Here is a 25,375-nt window from a genome sequence, read left to right on the forward strand (position 1 = left end):
ATAAGAAAAATATGAAATGGACAATGATTTTATAATGGAAGACAAAATAAGCTTACGCTACTCATGAAGGTAGCTAATAATCACTTTTTCACCCTGAACCAAGTTTATTTGAACAATATCGAGGTCACGAGGACTTGAAGTGTGTACTGGTAATTGGTGTGCAATCCATAATGGAAAAACATATAAAGCAATTAAAAAAAACGACATTTTGGTCGAGCTACTCAGTATTCCAGTCAAAGCTTATATCCCTACCATATACAGAAAACACTTGCTGTGGCCTTCAACTCGACATTTCGATATATCGACGACGTATTATCAATTAACAATACATTTAGTTACTTTCATTCATATGTCAACTCGATATATCCCAGTTAGCTTGAAATGAAAGATACCACAGATTCTGACACATCTGGTTCATATTTAGATATTTTAATAGAAAAAGACGTTAATGGTAACCTAACAACAAAGCTTTATGATAAACGTGATGACTTCAACTTTTAAATCGTCTTCCCTTACTTATGTAGCAATATACATATGTACCCTTATCGCCTGCATATGGGATTTATGCCTCTCAGTTGATTTGATACGCAAGAGCATGCTTTACGTATGAACAATTTCTAAAACGAGGCAAGCTATTGACAAACAAGTTGATGAAACAAGGATATCAAGTCATCTTTTCGCAAGTTTTACGGTCGATACAATGACCTTGTCAGCACATACAACCTATCAAATGCTGACTGACGTTTTTCATACTAATTGTTAGGCCATTACTTATACACTGCACTGTCTACGGATTTTTTCGGGTTTTTTCCCCGATCATGACAAGGAGCACACGGCGGGTGTGACCGGTCGGCAGGGATGCTCACTCCTCCATGGCACCTGATCCCACCTCTAAATTTTGAGGTCCGTGTTTGCTCTGCTCCAAATTTGTATCGTTTCATTGGACTTTCGAGATTGAATACTGTTCGTTATCTTCATATTTCCTAAACACCCACAATTTGTATTTGCTCTGCCCATGTTATAGCACTGGGTGTTTTAATGTGCCAAATATGAGCCGTTCGTCGTCGACTCTGTTGCTTTGTTAGTAATATGGTACAGTGACGTCATGTGCGTGAAACTTCCAATGGAGACCATAAAAGGATAGCAAGGAACATGTATAAAAATTAAACAAGACGAAATCATATGGTATGAGATCATACTTATAACAAATAATAACACATAGAAATCTTTGAAATTGCAAGTTAACATTTTAGTGGTAAAACTGATTGTGTGACTTACACCTGTTCGTATAAATTTATGCCTGCTGTGGTATTTTATATCCCATCGAAACATCCAAAAATGGATATACTTTTACGATTTAATCACAGTTGAAGAGACTGCACTATTTGACCACCACGATATAATGTTCGTTCTGCAATTTTTTTTAATTAAAAAAGTTCTAGAATTATTATATTTTGACAACTGAATGTTAGAATGGAACCGTTCAAGAAATTTTTATCGCTGGATTTCCTGTTTAAGTAGCTTCTGCCTTGGTTTTCCATGCAGATTTCCATATTTGCGATAAACACACTGTGGAATGGAACCTGTAAAATATAGCGAGTGGTATAGAAATATGGATAAAAATAGCCCAGGCCTCTTCGCCATAAACACTTATCTGCACAGCGTTGTGTTCCGGTCTTATTGTCTCAAATGTATTCACAACCCACATACAAAAATTACACAAAAGCAGAAACGTCACGAATTCTCTCCCAGGTTTGTTAACTTGTTGTGGGTGTGCTGACATTCGCATAGCAGTAAAAAGGAAAATTGTCTGTAAAGAAGCTTGTAACATCATAAAAATGTTTGTGATAATGGTTAATATTCCCCGTGCTGTGTTGCATTCATTGCTACCTGCTACAACACTAAAAACGCAATACATCAGCAGACCAAGTTGTGAAATACCTATAAAGTTTTCCTCCAATTTAGCTCTTTCAGTGGTATCAAATTTTAAATCTTTCATACGAATAGCTGCAACAACCGTACTGATCAACGCTACAAAGTAGAGCCCTATTTCCATGAAGTGTGCAACAAATATGACGTTGAGACTGTTAGGATCAACGTTAACCAAACTGTAAAACGATTTTAATAAAATCACCACTGTTACGAATATTAGGATTCCTAGGAACAGCCCCCTGCTAGAACTGGAGCAGTCCACCGTTAGGCGGCGCCTCCTTTTGTCCCCATTACTGTCCAATCGAGCCAGAGGTACCGGTATATGATTTACCTCGCTGTTGTAAGCAAGGTGGCGCCACATAACATATAATATACCTAAAACAAATGGGGTACAATGAAACATTTCATTCCAAAAATGAACAATTCAAAGATGAAAAACAATATTGTCTATACATGAGGTAATCATTTAAGAAATAAAGAAATTCACTCATGTACTAATGAAAGTTTACTTGAACAATGTTTAGGTTTAGCAAATTCTTTGCTACATAAATACCCTAAAACAAGAGACCCATGGACCACAACGCTCACCTGAGTTACACTGGTCCTGCTGTTCTACCGAACATTGACCCCACCCTAGCTATCTCCCCCCGCCCTGGGGGCATGATTTGAACAAATTTGAATCTGCACCTGAAGATGCTTGCATATTATGATGACTAATGGTGACCATGTTGTTCTTTACAAAGATAATTTTAAAAGATTTTTTTCTTTAATTCTCTGTTATGACCCCACCCTACCATCAGAGGTCAAAAACTTCAATCTACACGACCTAACAATATTTGCATATTAATTTCATTAATCACGACGCAATTGTTCGTGAAGGAGGATTTTGTGAGATTTTCCCCTATACATTCCCCATGTAAAACTTTGATACCCTTTTGTGGTCTCACCCTATCGTCTGGAGACATGTTTTGAACGAACTAGAATCTGCACCTCCTGAGGATGCTTGTACATTAATATTACTAATCATGATCCTGCTGTTTCTATATATTCCCATGTAAAATTTTGATCCCTGTACTGGGGCTCCACTCTACCCCGGGGACCATGATTTGAACAAATTTAAATTTGCACTATATTAGGGAGCTTTAACATTTGTTTCATTTTTCTTAAGAAACAGTTTTTTTATAACCATCATAATTTTGGCTTTTCTTGATTATCTCCCCGTTAAAGAGGCCGTGGTCCTTTATATAAGCAAATCTTCATCCCCTTTACCCAAGGATGCTCTGAGCCAAGATTGGTTGAAATTGGCCCAGCGATTCTAGAGAATATTACAAATGTGTGTAAAGTTTACGACGACAACAGCGACAGACAACGGACAATTTTCGATCAGAAAAGCTCACTTGAGCGTTCGGCACAAGTGAGCTCAAATACCTGCACAGATGAGGTTATATTCAATTTTAAATGGGTAAAGATAAGGGCTGGTGTCCTTGATGATGCTTCCAATGAGATGACTCAGCATACACTCCACTTGTCCACTTTTATTGGTTAAAAGTAAACCTATAAACCAAAAGATACCATTTCAGATAAATGGACGTTTAACAACATACTGTCAGTGCCAATTAAATGAATACTTCCTTCTACAAGAATCGATATGAAAGGAAAGACCTCTAGATACATTGTACAATGTATATCTCCCATTGAAATCCAAGACATAATAAACAGAAATATGTAAATTCCTTTAAAGTCGTCTCTAAATGAGAAATATGATATATTTCTCCATTCAGGTTAGTTGACTCATTAGTGCTTTCCTTATTCATGTGTTACACTGCTATCACGAGAATGAAGAAAAACATACATTACGACTTTAAAAACTTTGTTAATTACATGTAGTTTAGATTAGGAAGATTATTGATTATCAATTATTTAATTGTCTTAAAATGACTTCTTCTATATGATAATTTGTTATTAAAAAATTAATTTAAAAGAAAATAATAATTAAAGCAAACATGATAAATTGACGATGGAAAACAAATAAAAGTTCAATGGCTTTCTCCATAACCAGAAAAAGGCTACATCAGAAAAGAAAACTCGGTGCAAATTGTATCATTCAAAATGCAAAGATTAATTCAGAGGTTTGTCGTCTGCAGTGTAAACACTCTTTGAATTTTCTCCTCTCTTTCATTTTAACCAATACAGAAACGTGAGGTTTTGGAATCTTTATTTTTATCAAGTCCTTTGACGAGAGTAGCAACCAAGAATATATATTATAGAGATCGTCTATTCAAAAGAAGCAGACATTGCGAAATGAAATACATGTATATCAATTTATGTTATCTGAAAGATGTAGTCTAGAAGATTCAAATAATGGATTGTGACTAAAAGCTCATTCAATCAGCGAGAAATAAAATGGATTTGGTAGCACAGCTTTACGCTCCAGACCGTTGCTTTTATTCCTTGCTGTTCAGCAATTCATGTTCACTTTAAGACGACAGTGAAATTGATTTATGAATATAAAAATCGAAGTCATTTTAGGTGAAAACGATAAAATTATAGCCTTCAAGGGACTATCCTCGTCTTGGAACATATTAAATGGTTGGATGACTTTAATGATTATGTTGATGAGTCACAGCATCCTCTTCTGACGGCTCTGATTACTATAATATCTTGAGATAAAATCTTAATCATAGGAAAAAATAAAAAATTACACAAGTCCATTAATTTGACTTTTAACAGCTCCTATAGATGCTTACTGTTGCTGAATGTAAGGTGTGTTTGTTATTTTGAAAGCCCCCGATCTCTTCAAATATGCTCTTATTTTGCAAGATTTAATTTCGTGTACAACACATGCATTTTCTTAGTTCTCAATTGTAAGTTTGACTGTAATTGAAGTTCGACAGAATTGTTTGAGCTTAGGCATATATGTACATACAATAAGAGTAACTCATACATGTACTATCTTTTAGTACGAAATGCAATCATTCATGTGGCCAACTCGTAAATGTTTTCCTCCAAACGACCTACAATTCTTATACACAAAACCAAATCTATGTTATTATAAGCAAAACGAATAGATTTAACCGTGTAAAGTTTATTTCTTCATTCGAAGTTTCTCAATAATGTCCTATAAGGTGATAAAAAAAATGTAAGATTTATCAGGGTTATGTCAAAAAGTAAGAAATTTGAACATCATCGAAAGTCTATGATAATCATTTCTTGATATTTTAGAGATTTAATTTACAAGTATGTATCATTTACAATCAAAATAAGCTAAAAGATATGTACCCTTTTTTTAAGTTTGTAGCATGTATCCTTACATGTAACACTAACCGTATTCGATGCCCTCCGTGGTGTTTTTAGCGGTCTGTTGGTCAGGTTGATGATCAGCCACATCTTTGGTCAAGGTTTCTAAAGTTTCCACCACCACTGTTCTATACCACTCACAAATGTTAGTAGCTGTCATGTGCATCAAGCCAAACTTAGCCAAACTCTGATGTGCCAGCATTCTCATCTATCAAATAAAAAAAAATCTCGGACCAGGTTCTGATTTTGCAAAAGATACTTTTAACGTTATTTTTCTAAACAATCAACATGAATATTAATTTTTTTAACCAGGCTCTAAACATGCTAAATACGCTCAAGCATTCCATATCATATCTTTATCCATATGAGCAATGCTTAATCAAAATTAAGCCTGTCTGGACTCTAATTTGTCACTTTACTCTTTGGAACAAGTATACCAGATTCATGATATCTGATGAGCTGGTTTAATGGATTAACCGTTAAATCTGAGCCATTTTATGACCAAACAAAGCACATGGTTCCTTTAACATTAATATTCTCGTAGGAATCCTTTAGCTGGGTGTCTTGCATGTTTTGTATAAATGACCTTAATATGTTTTTTTTAAAATTCAACATATTCCATGCTCTCTTCTTAGCTTCTCTAAAACAAATTAAGGACGATTTATTCACGATCTTAAAAGCCAAAACTAATGCTGAATCATTGAAGACTTATTTTGTTGATTGAGAGAGATGTTCTCGGATTATCAGGGTCATTAAAATGGAATTTCCTATAGGAATATACATCGATGTCCTATAAGGCTGATAAATAAAACCCTTATAAAGGAACTTATTGATGTCATTTCCCCCGGTGATTCATTCCCCTCAAGTGATAATTAGATGTCATTTTACACACATTAACATGATTTGGAAACGCTGATAGTGACTGCAGTATGTTAACATCTAAAAATCATTTTTCCCTTCTTACTGTTTTTGTAATCTCTTTTTTATTCTTGTTTAGAATAGCCAGACTCTTCGACAATTTTTATGCTTGATAAATAAATTTAAAAAACCCGCATACTTGTAAAAGAAAGTGTACAAATGCAAAATATTATCCTGCATATGTTTTGAATGTCATATTGCAACTCTCCCTATGAAATGAATATCGAAGTCATGCACACCAAATTATTGCTAAATATTTAATACAAACCTTTTTCATTGTATACTTAAAATAAAGAAATTATATACAGGAATTCCATTAAAAACGATTGAATAAATTAAGACCCACCCCTCACCCCTGCACTGCACACTAAAGAGTTCTGATTCTGTGGTATTTTTCTACAGTTAGAGTGATCTGTCCTTAAATCTAAATTCAAATATATTGAAATCTACAGTGTTTCTTAATCTGTAATCAATTCTTTTAAAAAGGCCAAGATAAATTAATTGAACATTTTATTTGCTTGTATTTTATCCACTGAACTTTGACTGAAGTAAACAACAGTGATACTTTGTTGTCTTTGAACATTTTTCCTGGATATAAATGCCACGTACCATGTACTGAAAATTAAATAGATAGACTCAATATTTACATCTTTATACAATAAAATGTTCTCGATGTCCAAAAAAATACACTGTTTTGTAGAGGGTCCTTAATATCTGCAGCTGAGTACTATAGATGGTAACAGATTCAATACTAATTTCTAGATAGGTTGCCAATGGGTAAATGAGAGAATTTATAAAAAGAATTGCACTTATCACTATAATATCACTTTAGGTACAATAAACACGAGCATTTGCATCCTATGTTAACAAACAAATCAAATCTTAGGTGCTCCGGAAAATTCACCGGGGCGAGAGGCATCGTTTTTCCTATCTGCACACTCTGCTAGCCAGCGCCGAGATTACTAATGCACTATGTCTTTTTTAATCTTCGCAACAAATTGATAAATCACACCTAATCACTCCTAAGTTTATTTCTAAAAACGGCAAATTGATGGTCAATTTCAATAAATCATAAACGTCTCGAAAGTTGATTGAATGGCAATTACATTGTAGATTAAGGATAGAGTAAATGTCCTTCGCCAAAAGGATGTAGAACGTATTGGAAATTCTGAAGTTTCGTAAACAAGAATTAATCTGCGTTTTTTTGTTCTCGAATCCGTTATGTAAATTAAAGTACATGGAAGTCTTTTTGGAACTGATTGTTATCCTGCGGCAAGCATATACACTGTGTTCCGTATCGCGTCACCATCAAGGAAATGGAGCTGCAGCATATATAATTCATGCTTAGTCACTTAAAGATACAAGCCCCCGAGATTATTGCCCCTGAATATTAGTAACATTTTTTTTTCTGGTGTCTCTGATATTATAGAAATCACAGTGAAATCTTACTTCTGCATTATTAAACACAAAATAGAGCTGTGAAAAGGCGAACACCATCTTTATGATGTATGTTACCACGGTGACACCTTGGTGACATGATTGAGGGTTACCATAATCTTCAAACTCCTCGGCAATGTAGAGTCCATCTAGAATCATACCACCAATACCAAAACCTTCAAATCATAAAAGGTACATTGTACTTCAGTCTGTGTTCAAAAGTGTTTAACAGTGACATTCTTTAAAAATACACAATTTTCTTATTTTCCTCTTCAAACATTTTTTAACATTCACTTTTACAATTTAAGTTTTTTTTTCATTACTGAGGTTAATATATATATATATATATGTGTGTGTGTGTGTGTGTGTGTGTGTGTGTGTGTGTGCAGTATAGTGATAATGTTCTTTAGATCTTAATTTACCTTTTCATACTGATTGTTAGGCCATTATGAATTGTCGACGGATTTTTCCGTTATTTACCGATCATGACAAGGAGCACACGGCGGGTGTGACCGGTCGGCAGGGATGCTCACTCCTCCATGGCACCTGATCCCACCTCTGTTTTTTGGAGTCCGTGTTTGCTCTGCTCCCGATTTGTATTGTTTTAATGGACTTTGAGATTGAATACTGTTCGTTATCTCCATATTTCATTGCATATACTAGCAATATCGTTTGTTGCAGAATATGTGCGATGACTATAAATTGTGATTCAACATGTTAAGACGATCGAGATAATAACACAGAAGTTGAGTCTTCAAGGTTCTTTAATCAATTATCAAATGTTATTTGCATGAATGTATGAAGATATTAAATTGACGGATAAGCAATGTTTTCTAAATACACTATTTTTCTTTAAATTCTTTCATATTTGAAAATATCTATTAGTCTATTCAGCCGTGAATGGGATTTGGAATTTCAGATCTTTCACGCTTCAGTGTCAATTTAAATCACTTTAAAGAATATCAAACCAAATGCATATAAAAATTTGTTAGCTTGCTACAGTTGTACCTATTGCTCCAAGTCGAAGATAGAATCCTCCCGTGTGATTCATGTTGGAAAAGGACACCACACGCCGGAACGTAGGCCTATTCCCATGGAAACTGAGTTTGCGCACTTTATATTTAAAATTTTCTCCAGATTCTTTTCGAAGAAGGAATACATAAATAAACAGCAGGAAACCTATGCCTCCGGAATAAATGAATATGTAAAAAAGCTGCAAAAGAATGGTATTTATTTACAACAATTAGATAAAACAGCAATTTTCCGTGTCATTTTTTCTATTATTCTAATGGTGTACTTGAACATGTGTAATGTCTGTAATGTGTATTCGGAATATTTTTTTCTGTTAAAAAATTATATATATACCAATTTGAAAAATGAAAACAAAAGTGACTCAATTTACTAATAAGGAGTATCCATAGTACGAAGAGCATGCTGGTACATATTATGATTTTCTGTAATTCCTGTCTAATTGTCACTGATCGACACATTTCGTTTTCATGTAGTAAAATAATCCTACTTTTGTAATTGTGAAATGTATGAGGCACCGTTTTGGTATTTATTGCCGTTTAGTGATACATGTATCATCCATGTCACCAATTCGAATGGGTGATATCACTTAATTAATGGCAGTAAATACCAAAAACGGCCCCTCACTGATATGTTGTTATATATTCCCCCATATCTGATATACATTTCGACAAGATTATGCAAATATTCGAATTTGTGTCGTGACAGACTTAGAAACCATTCACTATACAGTTAAATACAAAGTTAATACCTCAAAAGATAAAGGTCTTTGTGAGTTCAGGAAAGATTCTGTCATTGAGAGCACAGAGCCAATTACAACAATGATGGTGGCATACAAAGCGCTCAGTATGGTCGTGAGGCTGTTTCTGAAAGGTTTAACAATTCTGTGACATTTGTAATTGAAAATGAAACACCTACTAAACTGAATCTATAAAAGTGACATAACAGCTTGTTGTCCGGGAAAGAGGACATATATAAAACATGACTGTAGCAAATCAAACAATAATATACCTGTAAATAAATAAATAACTGCATGTCAATCTGTTCTAAAAGAAACTCAAATATCAATTATAACTGGAAAAAAACAGAATTCTTACGTTAAATAAATTTTGTATCTATATATACATCTGTATTTTCTTTTTTACATGACATTTATTAAAGAATTTGTTTAGATGAAGTATAATAATAATCTTTCTTCTAGTTTAATGGCATGATTTACTTTTCATGTGAGATGACCGATACTTGACCTGCACCGAGGCTACCAAGATCAACAGCAGAAAACCCAGGGGATTGACGAAATAGGCAATTACCGACACAAAGCTGTCGTATTAAAAATTTGATCCATTGTCTTCCAAAGAATTTGTTAGCTAAGGCCGCATTATTCTAGAGTCGCCGAGTACGGAGACCTCACAGATTAGAGTCTCGCTAGCGCTGGTTTTTCGAATGAGACGAGACCCTATAAACATGCCCCGTGTCACAGAGGATATTATTCAATGATCATAAGTGCCGAGTACAGGTTTGAATATGCTGCCTTCCTACGACACGTGTTGGCATCCCAATATGAGTGAAATATTCTTGAAGGGACGTAAAGCAAACAACCAAACAAGAAACCAACCAAAATGGCCAGAAATTTCAGATTTCTTAATATTCAAATAAGCAGTAAAGACGTTATAATTGATAATATTCTTAAAAGTATCGTATTATCCTATTGACTAGTATTGCATTCGAACAAAGTTGAGTATATTCTAACACGATTTCTCTCGACTTGTGAAATCATAGTACTTAATAGCTCATAAAATATTCTTTCATTAAAGCACAACTTCAAGATATTATGAAAGACGATAGTTGTGTTTTTGCAAAACATTGTGTGAAATTTTAAGAAACTTTTGAAAATCAAAGATATTTCTGTCAATTGATATTAAATTCAATTCTGATAATTTACTCTTTACACGTTTCTGACAAAACTATATTATCTATTCGATCCGTAACAGTTACTATGATGTTTATTTTAAATATAGAACCTTATACACAATATATGCAAATAACTTGGAGTGAGGTGTCTAAATCCACTGATACATGTTTGTCCATCTTTTCAGTGTTGAACCTCATTATCACAAGTACTTTATTGTATAATTGAACTTTGATGTCTTATTATGTCACCCCGGACAAAGTCGGGGAGACATATTGCTATTGTTCGACCAATAACGCGTACCGCACAATATCTCGAAGTTGCCTCTGTCAATCTTTATGAAACTCCACTGTCATAATGATCACTAACTAAAGATGTGTAATCTTTCTTCAAAATTTTCAAAATGGCAACCGTTCCCATGGAAACTGATAAAAAATTGTATTTTTTAAATTTCACATTTCTCGGCTGCTTTTAATTAACTCTTTCTGAAACTTTACAGAAGTGTTCCTTGCCTCCTGTCAAAAAGATTTAGGCAAACAAATTGGAAAGGATGGACGGAAAATACGAGTTATTGAAGAAAAGTTGATGTCACGTGACCAATTTTGTGTTAAATTGCTAGTGAGTCCTGTCCTGCAAGTTTCTTGAAAAGGACCTGGACAAACTTACTGAAACTTTATAGAGATGATAATCACCAACTATAGTTCTGCTAAAACCTTTTAAAATTTTCAGATTTGTCACTGTTGCCATGGCAACAGACAAATAGTCATATTTTTTAAATTTTGTTTTTTTTTCTGTAATTTTTCATAAAATCTGTTTTGAAACTTTAATGAGTTGTTAGTCGCATCCTATCAAAGCGATTCCTGCAAAATAAAGGAACAGAATGAACAAAAAGAACGATTAATTTAAAAAAAAAAGCTGCAGTCGAGTCATCTATTTCGCGATGTTTGTCCTTGAATGTTCTCGTAAAAGGCTTCGACAATATTATTGAAACCTTCCACAGAAATAATAATCACTATTCGTGGTTTTGCAAATCTCTTTTAAAATTTTCTCCAACGTTGCCATTTGAATGGAAAAAATAATTTAAGTGCAGTTTCCTGAAACGAGTGGCCAAAAAAACGTTGTGTAATTTACGTTTATATTTCATCTTTTTAAAATTGTGATTTATTCAATTTCTTTGTCTTCCTACTTTCTTTTTCCGTATTAATCCTGGGATACATAAGGGTTCGTCTATGAAGCTTTTATAAATTACCAGTTTCTTGATATGATTAAGAAGAAAGTAAATATCTTAGCATTTTCCAAAAAAACGTAGGACCAACGTTTCCTTTAACACTACAAACTATTCATTTTATTTTCATATATGTAGTTCACGGGGACTCTACTGGAGTAATATACATGGTAGGAAGTGCAGAGGTACGACTTTTCTGGTGATAGAGAAGACACGGAAAACTTTCGTATTGTCCAAGCAATGAGTTTCTATTAAATAAAAAGGATTGTATGTGGTATATATCTTGTGGGCGTATTTTTATTTACCTCTTTTCAAATAAAGAAGACAAGGACATATTTAGTATTTTAACAACCCCCCCCCCCTTTTCCTCTCTGTCATTTTTCTCCAATTGTTAACAAAGCAAGTTTTGTTTAATGTCTTGGATTCTGAATAAAATGGCCCTGACCTTCATATTACAAACAACCCTTCGTCATAAAGTTTTCAAAATGCTAAGGCTTCACACTCACTACAAAATGGTGGTTAATTTACATGTGAATTTTCAATACCCCCCCCCCTTTCGAAACAGCGAGGTAAAAAATGCAGGTATAATTGATAGGAAAGATCTTAAGGGTTTCGTGAATAAAATTCAGTGCTGCTGATGTGATCTGATATTTTACCAGCAATCATTCTTCTTCGGTTTTCCTATAGAATTTGTAATACATGTATATTTTTTAAGTAGCGATTGCCAGCTGAATTCATTAGCATTTTGAGTTTTCTTATGAAAGTATTACTTGCATGTGAATAATTTCATTCAATGATATTTAGAATTATTGAAACTTAATTTCCGTCATTTTTATTAATTGAAAATCCTTGGACCCGCTCCTGCAGGTGGGTAAAGGTCTCATCACTACTATACACAAAACAATCAGCACCCCGGAAATGTTCATGATTCTGCTAAACTAAGAAAGCTTTCACATAGTTTGTCATCTCATAAAAAATCAGCCCCTGTCCAGTGCAGAAGTGTCCGAATTGAAGAGGAAAATTCAGGAATAATTTTGCTTCAGCCATGTTTTGACCGTGAACCTTAAACGACTTCGCAAGCTCTACTTTCACTTTCCGTAACTTTGGTTCGACCAAACCTAGCAACCGTAACTTGTTTCGTTTGTGTGTGAAAGTGTGTGTGTGTTGGGGGGGGGGGGGGGTCTACGAATACCCATTTCTTTAAGATTGAGCATTCTTAAAGCTTATGGTTTAGTTCGGGGTGACATAAGTTATTGCTTGCAAGAGTAGATTTTCTACTTGTTATTCTTATCATTCTTGGAGGTCATCATTCAGCTTAATTTAAAGTATTGTAGTTTGACGGATGAACAGAGCATAAAATGTACCTCTCTTTGTTGAGTTCTTGTAATAACTTCATACAGAAATAGGGTTCGTAATAATCTGTTCCATGAACTGTAAAGATTACCATTACAACAGGACATTAATAGCAGAGTTGTCTTAAGCAGAGTTGTTCCATTCCTGACTATCTTCAATTTTTGACATTCTTATATGTTTTTTAATAATACCCCTTTGATATCTTATAAAAACCATGGTCGTTAATAAATACTTTAATGCTGCTACAAACCTCTTCAGCAGTGGCTCTTCCATCAATGAAATATACAATGTTATGATGTATATATCAATATTACAATATTTAAGGTACTTGTTTTATACTTCATATGATTGTTTATACATACATAAATATTAACAATAAAATGTCTTTCTTTGTTTATTAATATGGGAATAAACGTAGCAGCAATTGCAGAAAATTATACATTATCTGCTTACATGGGTTAAATACAACAGCATCAACATTAATTCCCCTACTAATAACCAAAGAAAGTATTTTATTGTTTAATTCAAACATAAAAAAGAAACTGTTATAGTTTATCGTTATTAAAATATATTGTATTTTCAAAATTTTACATAGCCTAGACATCAAATAACAAATGAATAATAATGGTAAAAAATTCTTTTTAAAGTATGCTTGTTCCCTATAAAAGTCAACAGAAATCTGAAAAGTTTAGAATTTAAAATACATTTCCCACCAATTTATTAAAGATCTTTTGTAAGAGATATGAAATGTCTGAATATATCTTAAGTGAAGGGATATATTGGTTCAGAGAGAGAGAGAAAAGTCCCTCCACTACTTCTGGAACATGAAAATATAGACAGAAGAATGTATACAAAATATCACAGAGTATGCCCATATCAAAGTAAAAGCTCGTAGGTGTCAACACTCCATTAGTGATCCTTGAAACAAATAGAAATTTATACGCTTAATATGAAATAAACAAAACATTTCAAGTTAATGACCGATTTAAATAGCGGTGGTTGAGATAAGCAACCTTGCGTGTTTCTCGGTGAAAGTTCATAAATGTGTGAATGTTACAAAAGTCATTCAACTTAAAATCTCAAACACCAAGAAGAAAACTCATTTGAGTTCATCGTTTTGTAGACACAAAGGTTTACAGAAATGCTTCACCTTCTGTCAAGCAGTCCTGATCCCCTTCAAATACTCATTTTTTTGTAATCGAAATAGACCACAGAATTTGCAAAATGTTGGCTTTAAACGATATTTCTGAAATCCTTGTATCATCAACTTAGTTGTCAATAGCCTGCATCGTTTTAAAAATTGTTCCTACGTTGAACATGCTCTTGCGCTTCGAATCAACTGGGAGACATCAACTCCATATGCAGATGATTATGATATATTGGAACATAAATAAGGAAAGTTGAGTAATCACGTTTATCACAAAGTTTAGTTGTCAATTTGCTATTAATGTCTTTCTCTAGTAAAACATCCAAATATGAAACAGATTTTTCAGACTTTGTGGTGTCTTTCACCTCGAGCCTAGTGGGACACACAGAATTGACACAGGAATGAAACTGAACACTATCAATGGAATAAAACGTCGTCGGTATATCCAAATGTCGAATTGAAGGCCACAGCAAGACCCCCACCCCACCCCCCATGCAAAGGTTAACAATCAAACTCATCATATGAATACAAAAACAGGTCTGCTAATAAGGGGTGCAATAAGGACACATTGATATTCCAACTGGACTTCGAAAACTATACAGGTTTTGTCAATGAGAAACTCAAACATCTTTTTACTATTAATTTCGGAGTACTTGTGTATAGAATCAGAATGTTTTAAACATAAATAAGGGAAACTGGCAATGATAAAGCTGAAGTCGTCCCGTTTGTCAAATAGTCTAGTTGATAATTGGTCATTAATGTATATACATGTATTCAGTAAAAAGCCTAAGTATAAAAGAGATGTGGTAGACCAGGTGATGTCTTTTGTTTGGAGTTCATGGGGCTATATATCGAGTCGACATATGAATGAACCAGAAGTCTCTGATGAGACTGTAGCTCTACTGGTCTGTACATATACATGTAACAAAGAAAAAGTAGCACTTGGATTTGAAACTTTGCAACATGCAGCAATAAATAGATTTATCTTAATGTAGTCTATTTGAGTGCCAAGTTGTATTGAAATCAAACAAAAACTGCAGGAGGAGTAGTGTTTTAAAGGAATTTCACAGAAATTTCTATTTATAGTAACCATGGCAACAACGTTCATCAAAATCAAAAACCGATGCACTAAATTATGTATCTAAGTGTAGTCTACTTGTGTGCCAAGTTATATTGAAATCAGACCAAAACTGTAGGAAGAGTAGCGTTTTAAAGGAATTTCACAGATAATTCTATTTTTAGTAACGATGGCAACAACGGTCATCAAATTCAAAAACTGATGCAATAAATTATGTATCTTAGTGTAGTCTACTTGTGTGCAAAGTTATATTGAAATCAGACCAAAACTGTAGGAGGAGTAGCGTTTTAAAGGAATTTCACAGATATTTCTATTTTTAGTAACCATGGCAACACGGTTCATCGAAATCAAAAATCGATGCAATAAATCATATATCTTAGTGTAGTCTACTTGTCTGCCAAGTTGTATTGAAATCAGACCAAAACTGTAGGAGGAGTAGCGTTTTGAAAAAATTGTTTACAGACAGACAGACAGCTAGACAGACGGACGACGGACACCTTACTATCGCATAAGCTCTTCTGGTCTCTGACCAGTAGAGCTAAAAATGCTATTGCTAACTGATAAAACGTTGGCGATATAATTATCTAAATGTAAAGACCACAAAAGGAGTTTTCTTCTCATGTAGAAGTCTTTGAATAAATACTGCTTCACAAGAATATAAAAACAGATCGGGTAATAAAAGGGCACAATAAGTGCCCATAAGGATTTGAACTGATTGTTGGATGACCTGGTCTCCTAAGACTACATCGATATTTTCAAATAAGAAACTCCAGCTTCCTCTTAATAACTGGTGGGAATCAGGTCAGTAAAAATACGACCAAAAAGAAGGCCATTTTTGCAAATAAGGTCATTATAACCACCATAGTATTGTGCGAAATACTCTTCTTAAATGAGATCGTTGAAAATCCTGTAAAATAATCTACTTAATTAATCAAACAACCATTATAACCCAGGAGTATACAGTACAATACACAATGTATTAGAAATAAATCTTATCAGGGGATTGTACATATATTTTTCAGACAAACAGGCACATAATATGGTTTTTGAAAGGGGAGGGGGCAACCAGAAAAAATTATCTACTGAAAAAACCACTGACAAGCAAATAAACAAAAAAAAAAGAGAAACTGTGCCAGAGCCAACAATTCTATTTCGTGGTGGAGCGGGGGTGGGGGGTTCCAACTTTTTTCACAACCAAATTTCATTAATACATTACCATATTAGTTATTCCACTACACTGAAACAAAGTTGGAGGGGGACAAACAGCCTTTCAGTGAACATTTTCAACAGTAAAAGGTTATCTTTAGAAAAAGTGCGAAGGGAGGACAGCCCCTACCCTGCATGCGCGGATCTACAGGGGGTCGGGATGCGGTGGGGTTCCGGACTCCCCTGGAATCTGCAGATTTATTAAATGCATTTACTGAAGCAAATAAAAATGACTTTGGAACCCCACCCCCAAAAACGTGGACCCCACCACCACGAAAAATAGGTTTTTCACGGTTGGGAAAGGACTCTACGTTAAGTTTATTTGTTTATTTTTTTGGCTGGTCAAGAAATTTTCTGGATCCGCACCTGCCCTGCCATGCTATACCCTAGCTTATGTAATTATCAACACCTCTTTTAGAATTACTTGACATAAAAATTTGACGGCTTTACATAGACATAGATACATGTAAATGCTTTCAACTTACTTTAACTCGTCATGTAATCTTTCTGACACAGCCTTCGATGCGATGTCTGGATCGTCATTTTTAACTTGAACTATGGGTGTGAGCTCAGATGTCTGAACTGTGTTTTCATCTTGAGAGCGATTTCCAGTGTCCACTAAACTCACTGTCTCTGTATTTATGTAAAAGTACAATTTGCACAGGTAATGATCACAAAGCTTGTTTATGTGTTATAATTTGAATAAAATCAAATACTAAAATAAAAGGATGATTTACCCCGCTTTCAAAAGCTCTTGTTTTTCTTTGAAATAAGGCCGTGTGTTAGGAAATTTTTAGGTTTGATATTCAGTTTGTCAATTAAATGTTATAATTTCATTTGTTTAACCCCCCCCCCCCCCCCAACAAAAATGAACTCATAGACATAATCAACACTAATAGTCTCTTACTGTACGATGCACCTTGATGCGAAATCATGTTGGTAATCCTTTCAGACAAACTATATTTAATCCCACATCGATTGTTCTGAGTGATTCCGCCGATCAAAGAACCAGTGTGAGTGTATAAAGGGTTTATAGATCCCTTGCTTCTCTGAAGATTCCTGTCAGAAGAGAATTTCAAGGGCTCAATCAGGTCCAACTTCAAATTGGAAATTGCTGGGTCTTCAGAAACTTTGAAACAAAAACAAAAAAAAAGAAAAAGAACAAACAAAATTAATTTGATCAAATTTCAAACTTAATTTAAAAAGCTGCTATTATATCACATAACATTGGTATTTTCATCCTGATCACAACCAAAAATGTATCTTTCAAACGACAGAAATCATTAAATTTTGGCTAATTTTTGTTTGGTCAAAATCTCAAACTACCAATTCGTTTTCTAACGTTATAAATAGAGGTTTAATGAAAGCCTAATGTTTAAAAAAGACTACGAGTGATATCTACTGTCGTGTATTGTATTCTATACGAGTCTATTTAAATGCTTATATACTATAGGTATTACATATTGTGATGTGTCATATTGCAACAATATAACTATGTTCTTTTTTTATTCAGATCTAAACGAAAATAAAAATATGGGAAATGGGCATGATTTTGTATAAAGGGTGGTTCACTTATCATTTTTGACCACATATCGATCTATCTTTTTTCCTCCTGAGGTTTGATCAGGAAAACAGGTTTGTACATATATTAGCTTCGTCCTAAATGTTTATTCTGTCATTCAGGGTTTCCTAGAAGCCTTGGTATTTATCCCAAAATAAATACCAATCTATAGAGATTGGCAAATAATTCCATTATAGAAGCGAAAGACATTAAAGGACATTCAATTTTACGGCTTCGTTCATTCTGAAAAAAAAAAAATAAAAACAGGGTCTAATCTGATAAAATCTTCTTTGTGGAAAATGGTTAGAGCTTTTTCTCGGAAATGTAAGTTTTATGAAATGCACATTGAAAGGAATATATTTCCCCCTAGAGAATAAACACAGCATAACAGTGTCCAATCACGAGAATACTGTCAGGAAATAGAACATTATATTGTACATTTATATATAAATGTCAGAAAGGAATGTTTTTAATTTGCGTGTATTTCAATAAAGAAAAATACTTTGCATACCGATTTACTTTTTTCTTCTTAACCAAGATTAAGAATAATTCTGGTAATTATAGAATTATAGAATTAACGAGATGTGTTTGTGAAACAATGATACCCCCGTATGGCAGGTTATGGCAAAGGTTAAAGTTTCTAAAATGCAATTCAAATTCCAAGGTCAAGAGATAAAAAATGTCGGTACCCAAAGAAAGGATTTGTGTCAATGGATATAACTGGTAAATATGACAGCCCAAGAACCAGTTATGGTCAAGGTTAATGTTTTTTAAAAGTGGATCAAACTTTAACTCAAGGTCAAAGGGTCCAAATTAATGGTATGCATTTGAGGGCCTTGTCATTATAAGAAATATACATGCAAAAAATGAAAGCCCTATTACCAACTGTTCAAAAGTTATGTCCAAGGTTAAAGTTTTCAAAAGTAGGTCAAACTCCAAGGTCAAAATTGTTGGTATCGAAAGGAAGGCTTGTCACAAGGAATATAGCTGCGAAATTTGAAAGCAATAGACTAGTACTAACTGTTATGGCCAAGGATAAAGTTTTTTTTAAGTGGGTCAATCTCTTAAGTCAAGGTCAATAATATTTATACCCATGGAAAGGTCTTGTCAGGATAAATACACATGTTATATATAAAAGCCCTAGCACCTATTGTTCGAAAGGCCAAGGTAAAAGTAGAATCTTTTTTTTTGACAAAAGTGGGTCAAACTCTAAGGTCAATGTCAAGAGGTCAAATATACCCAAAGGAAGGTCTTGTCACAAGGAATACACATGTAAAATATGAAATCCATAGCTCCAACCATTCAAAAGTTATGGTCAAGGTTAATGTTTCCTCAAAGTGGGTCAAACTCCAAGATCAAAGGGTAAAATTAATGGTACTCATCAGAAAACCTTGTCGTAAGAAATACACATACAAAATATAAAAGCCCTAGCACCAACTGTTCAAAAGTTATGGCCAAGGTTAACTTTTTCAAAAGTAGGTCAAACTTTAAGGTCAAGGTCAAAGTTTATTACACCCTTGGAAATGTCTTTTCACGATAAATACACATGTGAAATATGAAAGCCATAGCACCAACTGTTCAAAAGTTATGGCCAAGGTTAAAGTTGGGTAAATTTTTGCAAAGTTAGTCAAACTCCAAGGTCAAGAGGTCAAATATGTTGGTACCCAACGGAAGTTCTTGTCACTAGGAATACACATGTGAAATATGAAAGCCATAGCTCCAAACAACCAAAAGTTATGGGCAATGTTAAAGTTTTTGCGGACAAACAGACAGACGAACGGACAGGACAAAAACCATATACCCCCGAGTCCTCAATTACGAGGGCATAAAAAACAAGATGTGTTTGTGAAACATTGATGCCTCCGTATGGCAACTTAAAGTGTTAGTTAAACTTTCTCAAATGCAAATCAAGTAAGTTGTTACCCAAAGTAAGGCCTTGTCTCAAGGAATATATCTGTGAAATATGAAAGCCATAGCTGCAACCATTGAAAAGATATGGAAAAGGTTAAAGTTTTTCAAAAGTAAGTCAAACATCAAGGTCAAGGTTAAATAATCAAATTAATTGTGCCCAAGGAAAGGCCTTCTCACGGGAAATACACATGTGAAATATGAAAAGTTTAAGTTTTTCCAAAAGTAAGTCGAACTCCAAGGTCAAGGTCAATAGGCTATAATTGTTGGTATCCGAAGAAAGGTCTTGTCTCAAAAAATTAACATATGAAGTATGAAAGCCCTAGCACCAACTGTTCTAGGTCAGAGTGTCAACGTTGTTGGTATCCAAAGAAAGGACTCGTCACAAAAATTAAACATGTGAAGTATGAAAGCCCTAGCACCAACTGTTTTTAAGTTATGGACAAGATTAAAGTTGGGTAAAAGTTTGTAAAACTGGGTCAAACTTCAAGGTCAAGGTCAAATATGATGGTACTCAAAGAAAGATCTTGTCACAAGGAATATACATCTGAAATATGAAAGCCAAAGCAACCAACCAACCAAAAGTTATGACAGACAGACGGACGGACGGACAGGGCAAAAACTATATGCCCCCGAATCTTCAAAAGAAATAAAGTAAATTTGTCAGCTACCTAAATATCCAACAGTAAGCACGACCTTTTATGTATTTTCAGTAACTAATTAGTCGTTATTTGTTAATACAACCTACATATATCATTTGGTCTTATTTTGTCTGACATATTTCATACCATTTGTTAGGTTATTGCTTTTATACTAAATTTGACTCCTCCCTTTACCTGATAAATACATAGGGATCAAGGCGGGTGTAACCGGTCAAAAGGAGATGTTTACTCCTCCTGGGCACCTGATCCAGCCTCTGGTGTTTCCTTCGGGCCGTGTTTTTTGTCCTTCATGTTCACGGTTTGTTTTGTTTATTGGATTTATAAGATTGATGATTGTTCTTTATCTTCACTTTTTTTCTTCACAAAGGTTATGATTTTCAGATTTTTGTTAATTCATTCATTGCTCATTATAATCTTGAAAACAATTTTATTGTTTTTCTTTTCATCCATTACAAAATTGGTTGAAAATTTTCAGTTGTTTCTGAAAACGTTCAAAACAGTTACTGAAGGAGGACGGACGACGCACGATGGCTGATAGACATATTTAGCAATGGGTTATTTGTGCAACTAACATGATCTTCAACAATGATGTGTATATAGAAAGTACAGGCAGAAATGAGGTTGACTCAAAAGTTCCTTACACAACTCATTAAGAAATGACTGAGCAGCTCTAAGTTACAGCCAACGGAAGTTTAACTCAAGAAAGGTGAAAGGATAGAATTTTTTCGCTTTTATTATTTAGGTAGAACATTCATGAACAATGCAAGATTCAAAAGATGAGAAATATTTGGCTTAAGTTTGTTTGCTTGCCTAAAATGGAATAATGTATCATTTTTGTAAATTTGTTTTAATCATTAGTAGAATGCTTGAAGACTTCGATGTGCGGTTTATCCATACAAACAAGAATTAATTTGGCTGTGTTTGACAATATTTCCTAGAAAGTTTCTATCTCGTCGTTGAAATTGTTAAATGTCTTCATGCTCGAGATAAACGCATCGGATCCGGATACAACAATACATCATGGAGATGTTTCCTTAAAGCCTTTGAGAATAAGAGGCTTAGACTTTGTTATATTGCCATTAATGGTAAAATCAGATTCATGTAATCTGTAAAAGTCGTTTATGAATGAACAGCATAATAATAAACAAAGTCACTTTGGATATCTCCACTTATAAAATTACTCAAATTTCTTTGACAATATATCAGGAGTCGAAAGCTTTAATCGCCTTTCAACTTAAAGTAGTTTTACCTTGTTATTTTGGAAAAATCAGTGTAGGTGTAGGCAGGTTTAACGAGTCTAATGATACATGTAAAGATGACCATATTCTTTACAATAGAATCTCCTTTTCATGAGAATACTGGATCCATCATTTGTCTAAGTCATAAAGGGTTATGAATCAGAATTTCATGGTAAAAAAAATTCTTTAATTTAAAGATTTTAAATTTGTTTGTAGCATATATTATATTGAACAGACCTTGTGTAATTCTTACTTGTTTTATTGAGATCCCCCAAACTCCTGCTACGCCTAGGACCTCCCCAGTTTGTAAATGTCTCTTGTTCATTCATACCTGCTCACTCACTGTATGCAGGCTCTGTGTTCAGATCATGGGGAGTGATGGCCAAGAAGAAATAATTTTACCTCCGGCGACTTAACATGAAAAAGGTTCATGCCACTGATTTATGAAACATTCACCAAAACGTTATTAGTTTTTTCCTATTGGAATTTGAAATGTTTGAAAACTTAAAATATGGAACATATGTATAAAACTTTGTTGAGCTGTTTATATAATATTATTTTTTTATGTTTCGTCAATATTTTAGCGTCCGGAAACTACATAGACTCTTACCAGCTCAAACAGAGAACATAGAAAGTTATGCAAAGATTTTTTGATGATGGTAATAATATAATATAATAATCCAGGGACGGATCCAGGATTTTTTTCCCGGGGGGGGGGGGGGGGGGTGGGGGGGGTGGTACATCCCAGTTAAAAAAAAAACAGAAAAAAAACGTATAATCTGTTTCCCAAACATGAAAAATCCTATTACGTGGTGGTGGTGTCCACGTTTTCTAGGGAGGATCCAAAGTCATTTTTTATTTGCTTCAGTATTATACTTTTAATAACTCTGCAAATTCCAGGGAGGGGAGGTCTGATTCCCCCCTCTAGATCCGCGCATGTAATCACTTTAACCGACAAGAGAACAATACCATTTCTGGTTGGAAAACATTAAAGATTTAAGGACAAAAAAATTTCATCTCTTTATCCAAGTCGAGAATTTTATAGATTATTATGTTTTATTTATTGCCTTGAAGTTTGATAAAGCGGTTACATGTATTCTATAACAACTAGCACATTGATAAACACAACAGGGACACTGTTTCCTAGAGGCATTTAGACACTGTCCTCAAAAGGAAATAGGGTAAAATCGTAAATCAACGTTTGTAAACGAATTTGATTTGTCTATGCTACCAAATCTAATAGTGAACTGACGAAGAGCACTTCTGGCAATATATGAAAGAATATAGAGACGTGTTCCTACATAGGTTATAAAAAAGTTTACTATCTGTCTTTTCTTTGTTTACAATAACGTCAATAATGTTAGAGGGTTCAACCATGATACTGCAACAAGAAATGGGGGGGGGGGGGGAGAGGGGTTGAATGAAAATCTAAATGCACAATAAACAGCGAAAGATTCTTCTTAGAAAAAGTAAGAGCTGGACACCTGCTCACTCTCGAACTACTAGTACATGTAATAACCCTTACCAAACTGATATATTTGCAGCTAGACCTGCAGCAAGTTTGCAGCAAACAAAATTGTACGCAGGAAGAAAAAATTCTTGTTCGCAGATGCAATCTTGCGGCAAACATTGCAGGTATTGCTGCAAGCTTGCAGCAAATTTGCAGGAACTCAACATGTTCGCAGGAACATTGCAAGAAACATACACGCCAATCTGTTGTTCGCAACAAGTTCGCGGGAAACATTTAACAAATTGAAAGTCTGCAGGAAGTTCATAAGAACAGTAAACAAGTCTAATCAGCCAATGAAACGCAGATTATACTGAGATCAACACAGAATTCGCCATTTTGAAATGTTTCAATTTAAGTTGAAGATGTTTCAGCATTTTGTTAGGAATAAATGCCACTTTGAATGATTACAAAAGCATAATTCTGGATGTAGGTGTATTTTGGCATACATAACATCTAATTGGTAAGATTTGATTATGTTTTATTTTAATGTTAAACAATTATCTCTTTAACATTTTTAAAATATGTTCAAGTAACTGATGTAGGTCAAATCTATTTATGAATTTCAGTCTTTATTTTAATATCACATCTGTATGTTTCTTTTATGTGTTAAATGTTCCAAATCAATTATAATAGATGTCACTATGTGTTCACATAAAATAGTATTTGCACTGTTTTTAGTCCCCTACCGGTGAAACCGGAGGGGACTTTAGGTTTCCTCTGAGTCTGTCCGTCTGTCTGTCAGTCAGTCTGTCCCACTTGGTTTTCCGCACTTTTTTCCTAAACGCTTGCAGATATTGAGCTGATTTTTGGTATGTGACTTTACCTTGATGAGTTATAGATCAAGTTTGCATTTTGTTCCGCTTCATTGATTTATGACAGAATTATGGAATTTTCAATTTGTAATGGGAACCAAATTACACTTGCTTGTAGGGGACTACTATTGCTAATGCAATACTCTCAGAATGCTTGTTTTCTTTTGAATTTTTACTTTAAAAGTTATGTGCAAATGTTCTATAATGTTGTGTATATGTCGGAAATAAACATTTTTATAGCATATTTTAATTATGAATAGTGTGGGAACATTGTGTAGGAACATAAAGATAGACTCTCACACTTAAGAATCTTGCGTCACTTGAAACATGGTGGTGGATATCTATAATTAAGGTCAGGACAAAGGCTTTCTGCAAACTTGCTGCTGATACGCGGGAATGTGCTCAAAGTAGTAACTGAACTGTTTGCTGCAAGTTAGCAGTAATGTTTGCCGCAAGTATGCAGCAATGCTTGCCGCAAGTTAGCAGCAAGGTTTCCATATTGGGAAAATCCAATGTTTGTTGCAGACTTGCAGCAAACCTCATTTGCATGGTAAAATGTTTGCTGCAAGCTTGCTGCATACTTGCCGGAAACTTGCTGCAAACACAAAGGTTTTGTATAGGCTGTCATGGTTTCTTTAGCTTCATTGCAGCAAGCTTGCAGCAATGTCTGCTGCAAACTTTCAGCAATTTTTTTCAGGAAGGCAATATTTTTGGTAAGGAAAGTGGTTTATGGAACGAAATGGGTTACTCGGCTACTTAAATATTTAGTGCATTGATAATAATAAAAAAAAACATGTAAATGAGATAAATTATTCATCTCTGGTATGGTTTAAAAAACTTGTCATTATTTTACAGATATTGTTTCAAATTTTATAAAACTATATTCAAAATATTCGAAAACTTGATATTCATATTCATTTACTTGTTATTCATATTCTAAATCTTGTGATTTATATTTGCTAATTGTTATTCATATACGTAATGTGATTTACGAGGGGTGATCAAAACCTTCGCAAACTAATCGAATAACTTCCATAAAATAAATAAAATTAGATTTCAATGTTTATTATTTTTTTATTTTAATGCACATCTGCGCAAATCACGTGATCCAGGCGGTCACATGACATGCTCCGTAAAGATTTCTCCGAGTCTT

At 34.2% G+C, this 25,375-nt stretch overlaps 1 protein-coding gene across 1 annotated transcript; it reads right to left on the minus strand.

Moving 5' to 3' along the window:
- Window positions 1-1,511: 1,511 nt before the first annotated feature.
- On the minus strand, window positions 1,512-22,229 carry LOC133196216 (proton channel OtopLc-like). The gene is made up of 8 exons (XM_061332132.1): window positions 22,154-22,229; window positions 17,017-17,164; window positions 9,365-9,479; window positions 8,593-8,797; window positions 7,597-7,760; window positions 5,257-5,437; window positions 3,361-3,486; window positions 1,512-2,307 (listed from the first exon to the last, which is right to left on the minus strand). The coding sequence occupies exons 1-8, from the start codon at window positions 22,227-22,229 to the stop codon at window positions 1,514-1,516; spliced, it is 1,809 nt and encodes a 602-aa protein (XP_061188116.1). The 3' UTR covers window positions 1,512-1,513.
- Window positions 22,230-25,375: the final 3,146 nt, after the last annotated feature.

This window comes from Saccostrea echinata, unplaced genomic scaffold (assembly GCF_033153115.1).
Source record: "Saccostrea echinata isolate AGI-Se365-2 ecotype Australia unplaced genomic scaffold, CSIRO_AGI_Sech_v1 ptg000001l, whole genome shotgun sequence".
Lineage (NCBI taxonomy): Eukaryota > Metazoa > Mollusca > Bivalvia > Ostreida > Ostreidae > Saccostrea > Saccostrea echinata.

What these genes read in the sequence shown, in the direction of transcription:
- LOC133196216 (XM_061332132.1), bottom strand. Translation starts at nt 22,229, where the DNA reads ATGAATGAACAAGAGACATTTACAAACTGGGGAGGTCCTAGGCGTAGC. An exon ending in TCTTCGACTTGGAGCAATAG is followed by an intron (nt 7,761 to 8,592) that starts GTACAACTGTAG and finishes TATGATTTGAAG; the next exon opens with GTTTTGGTATTGGTGGTATG. An exon ending in CACGGAGGGCATCGAATACG is followed by an intron (nt 3,487 to 5,256) that starts GTTAGTGTTACA and finishes TTTGGTTTATAG; the next exon opens with GTTTACTTTTAACCAATAAA.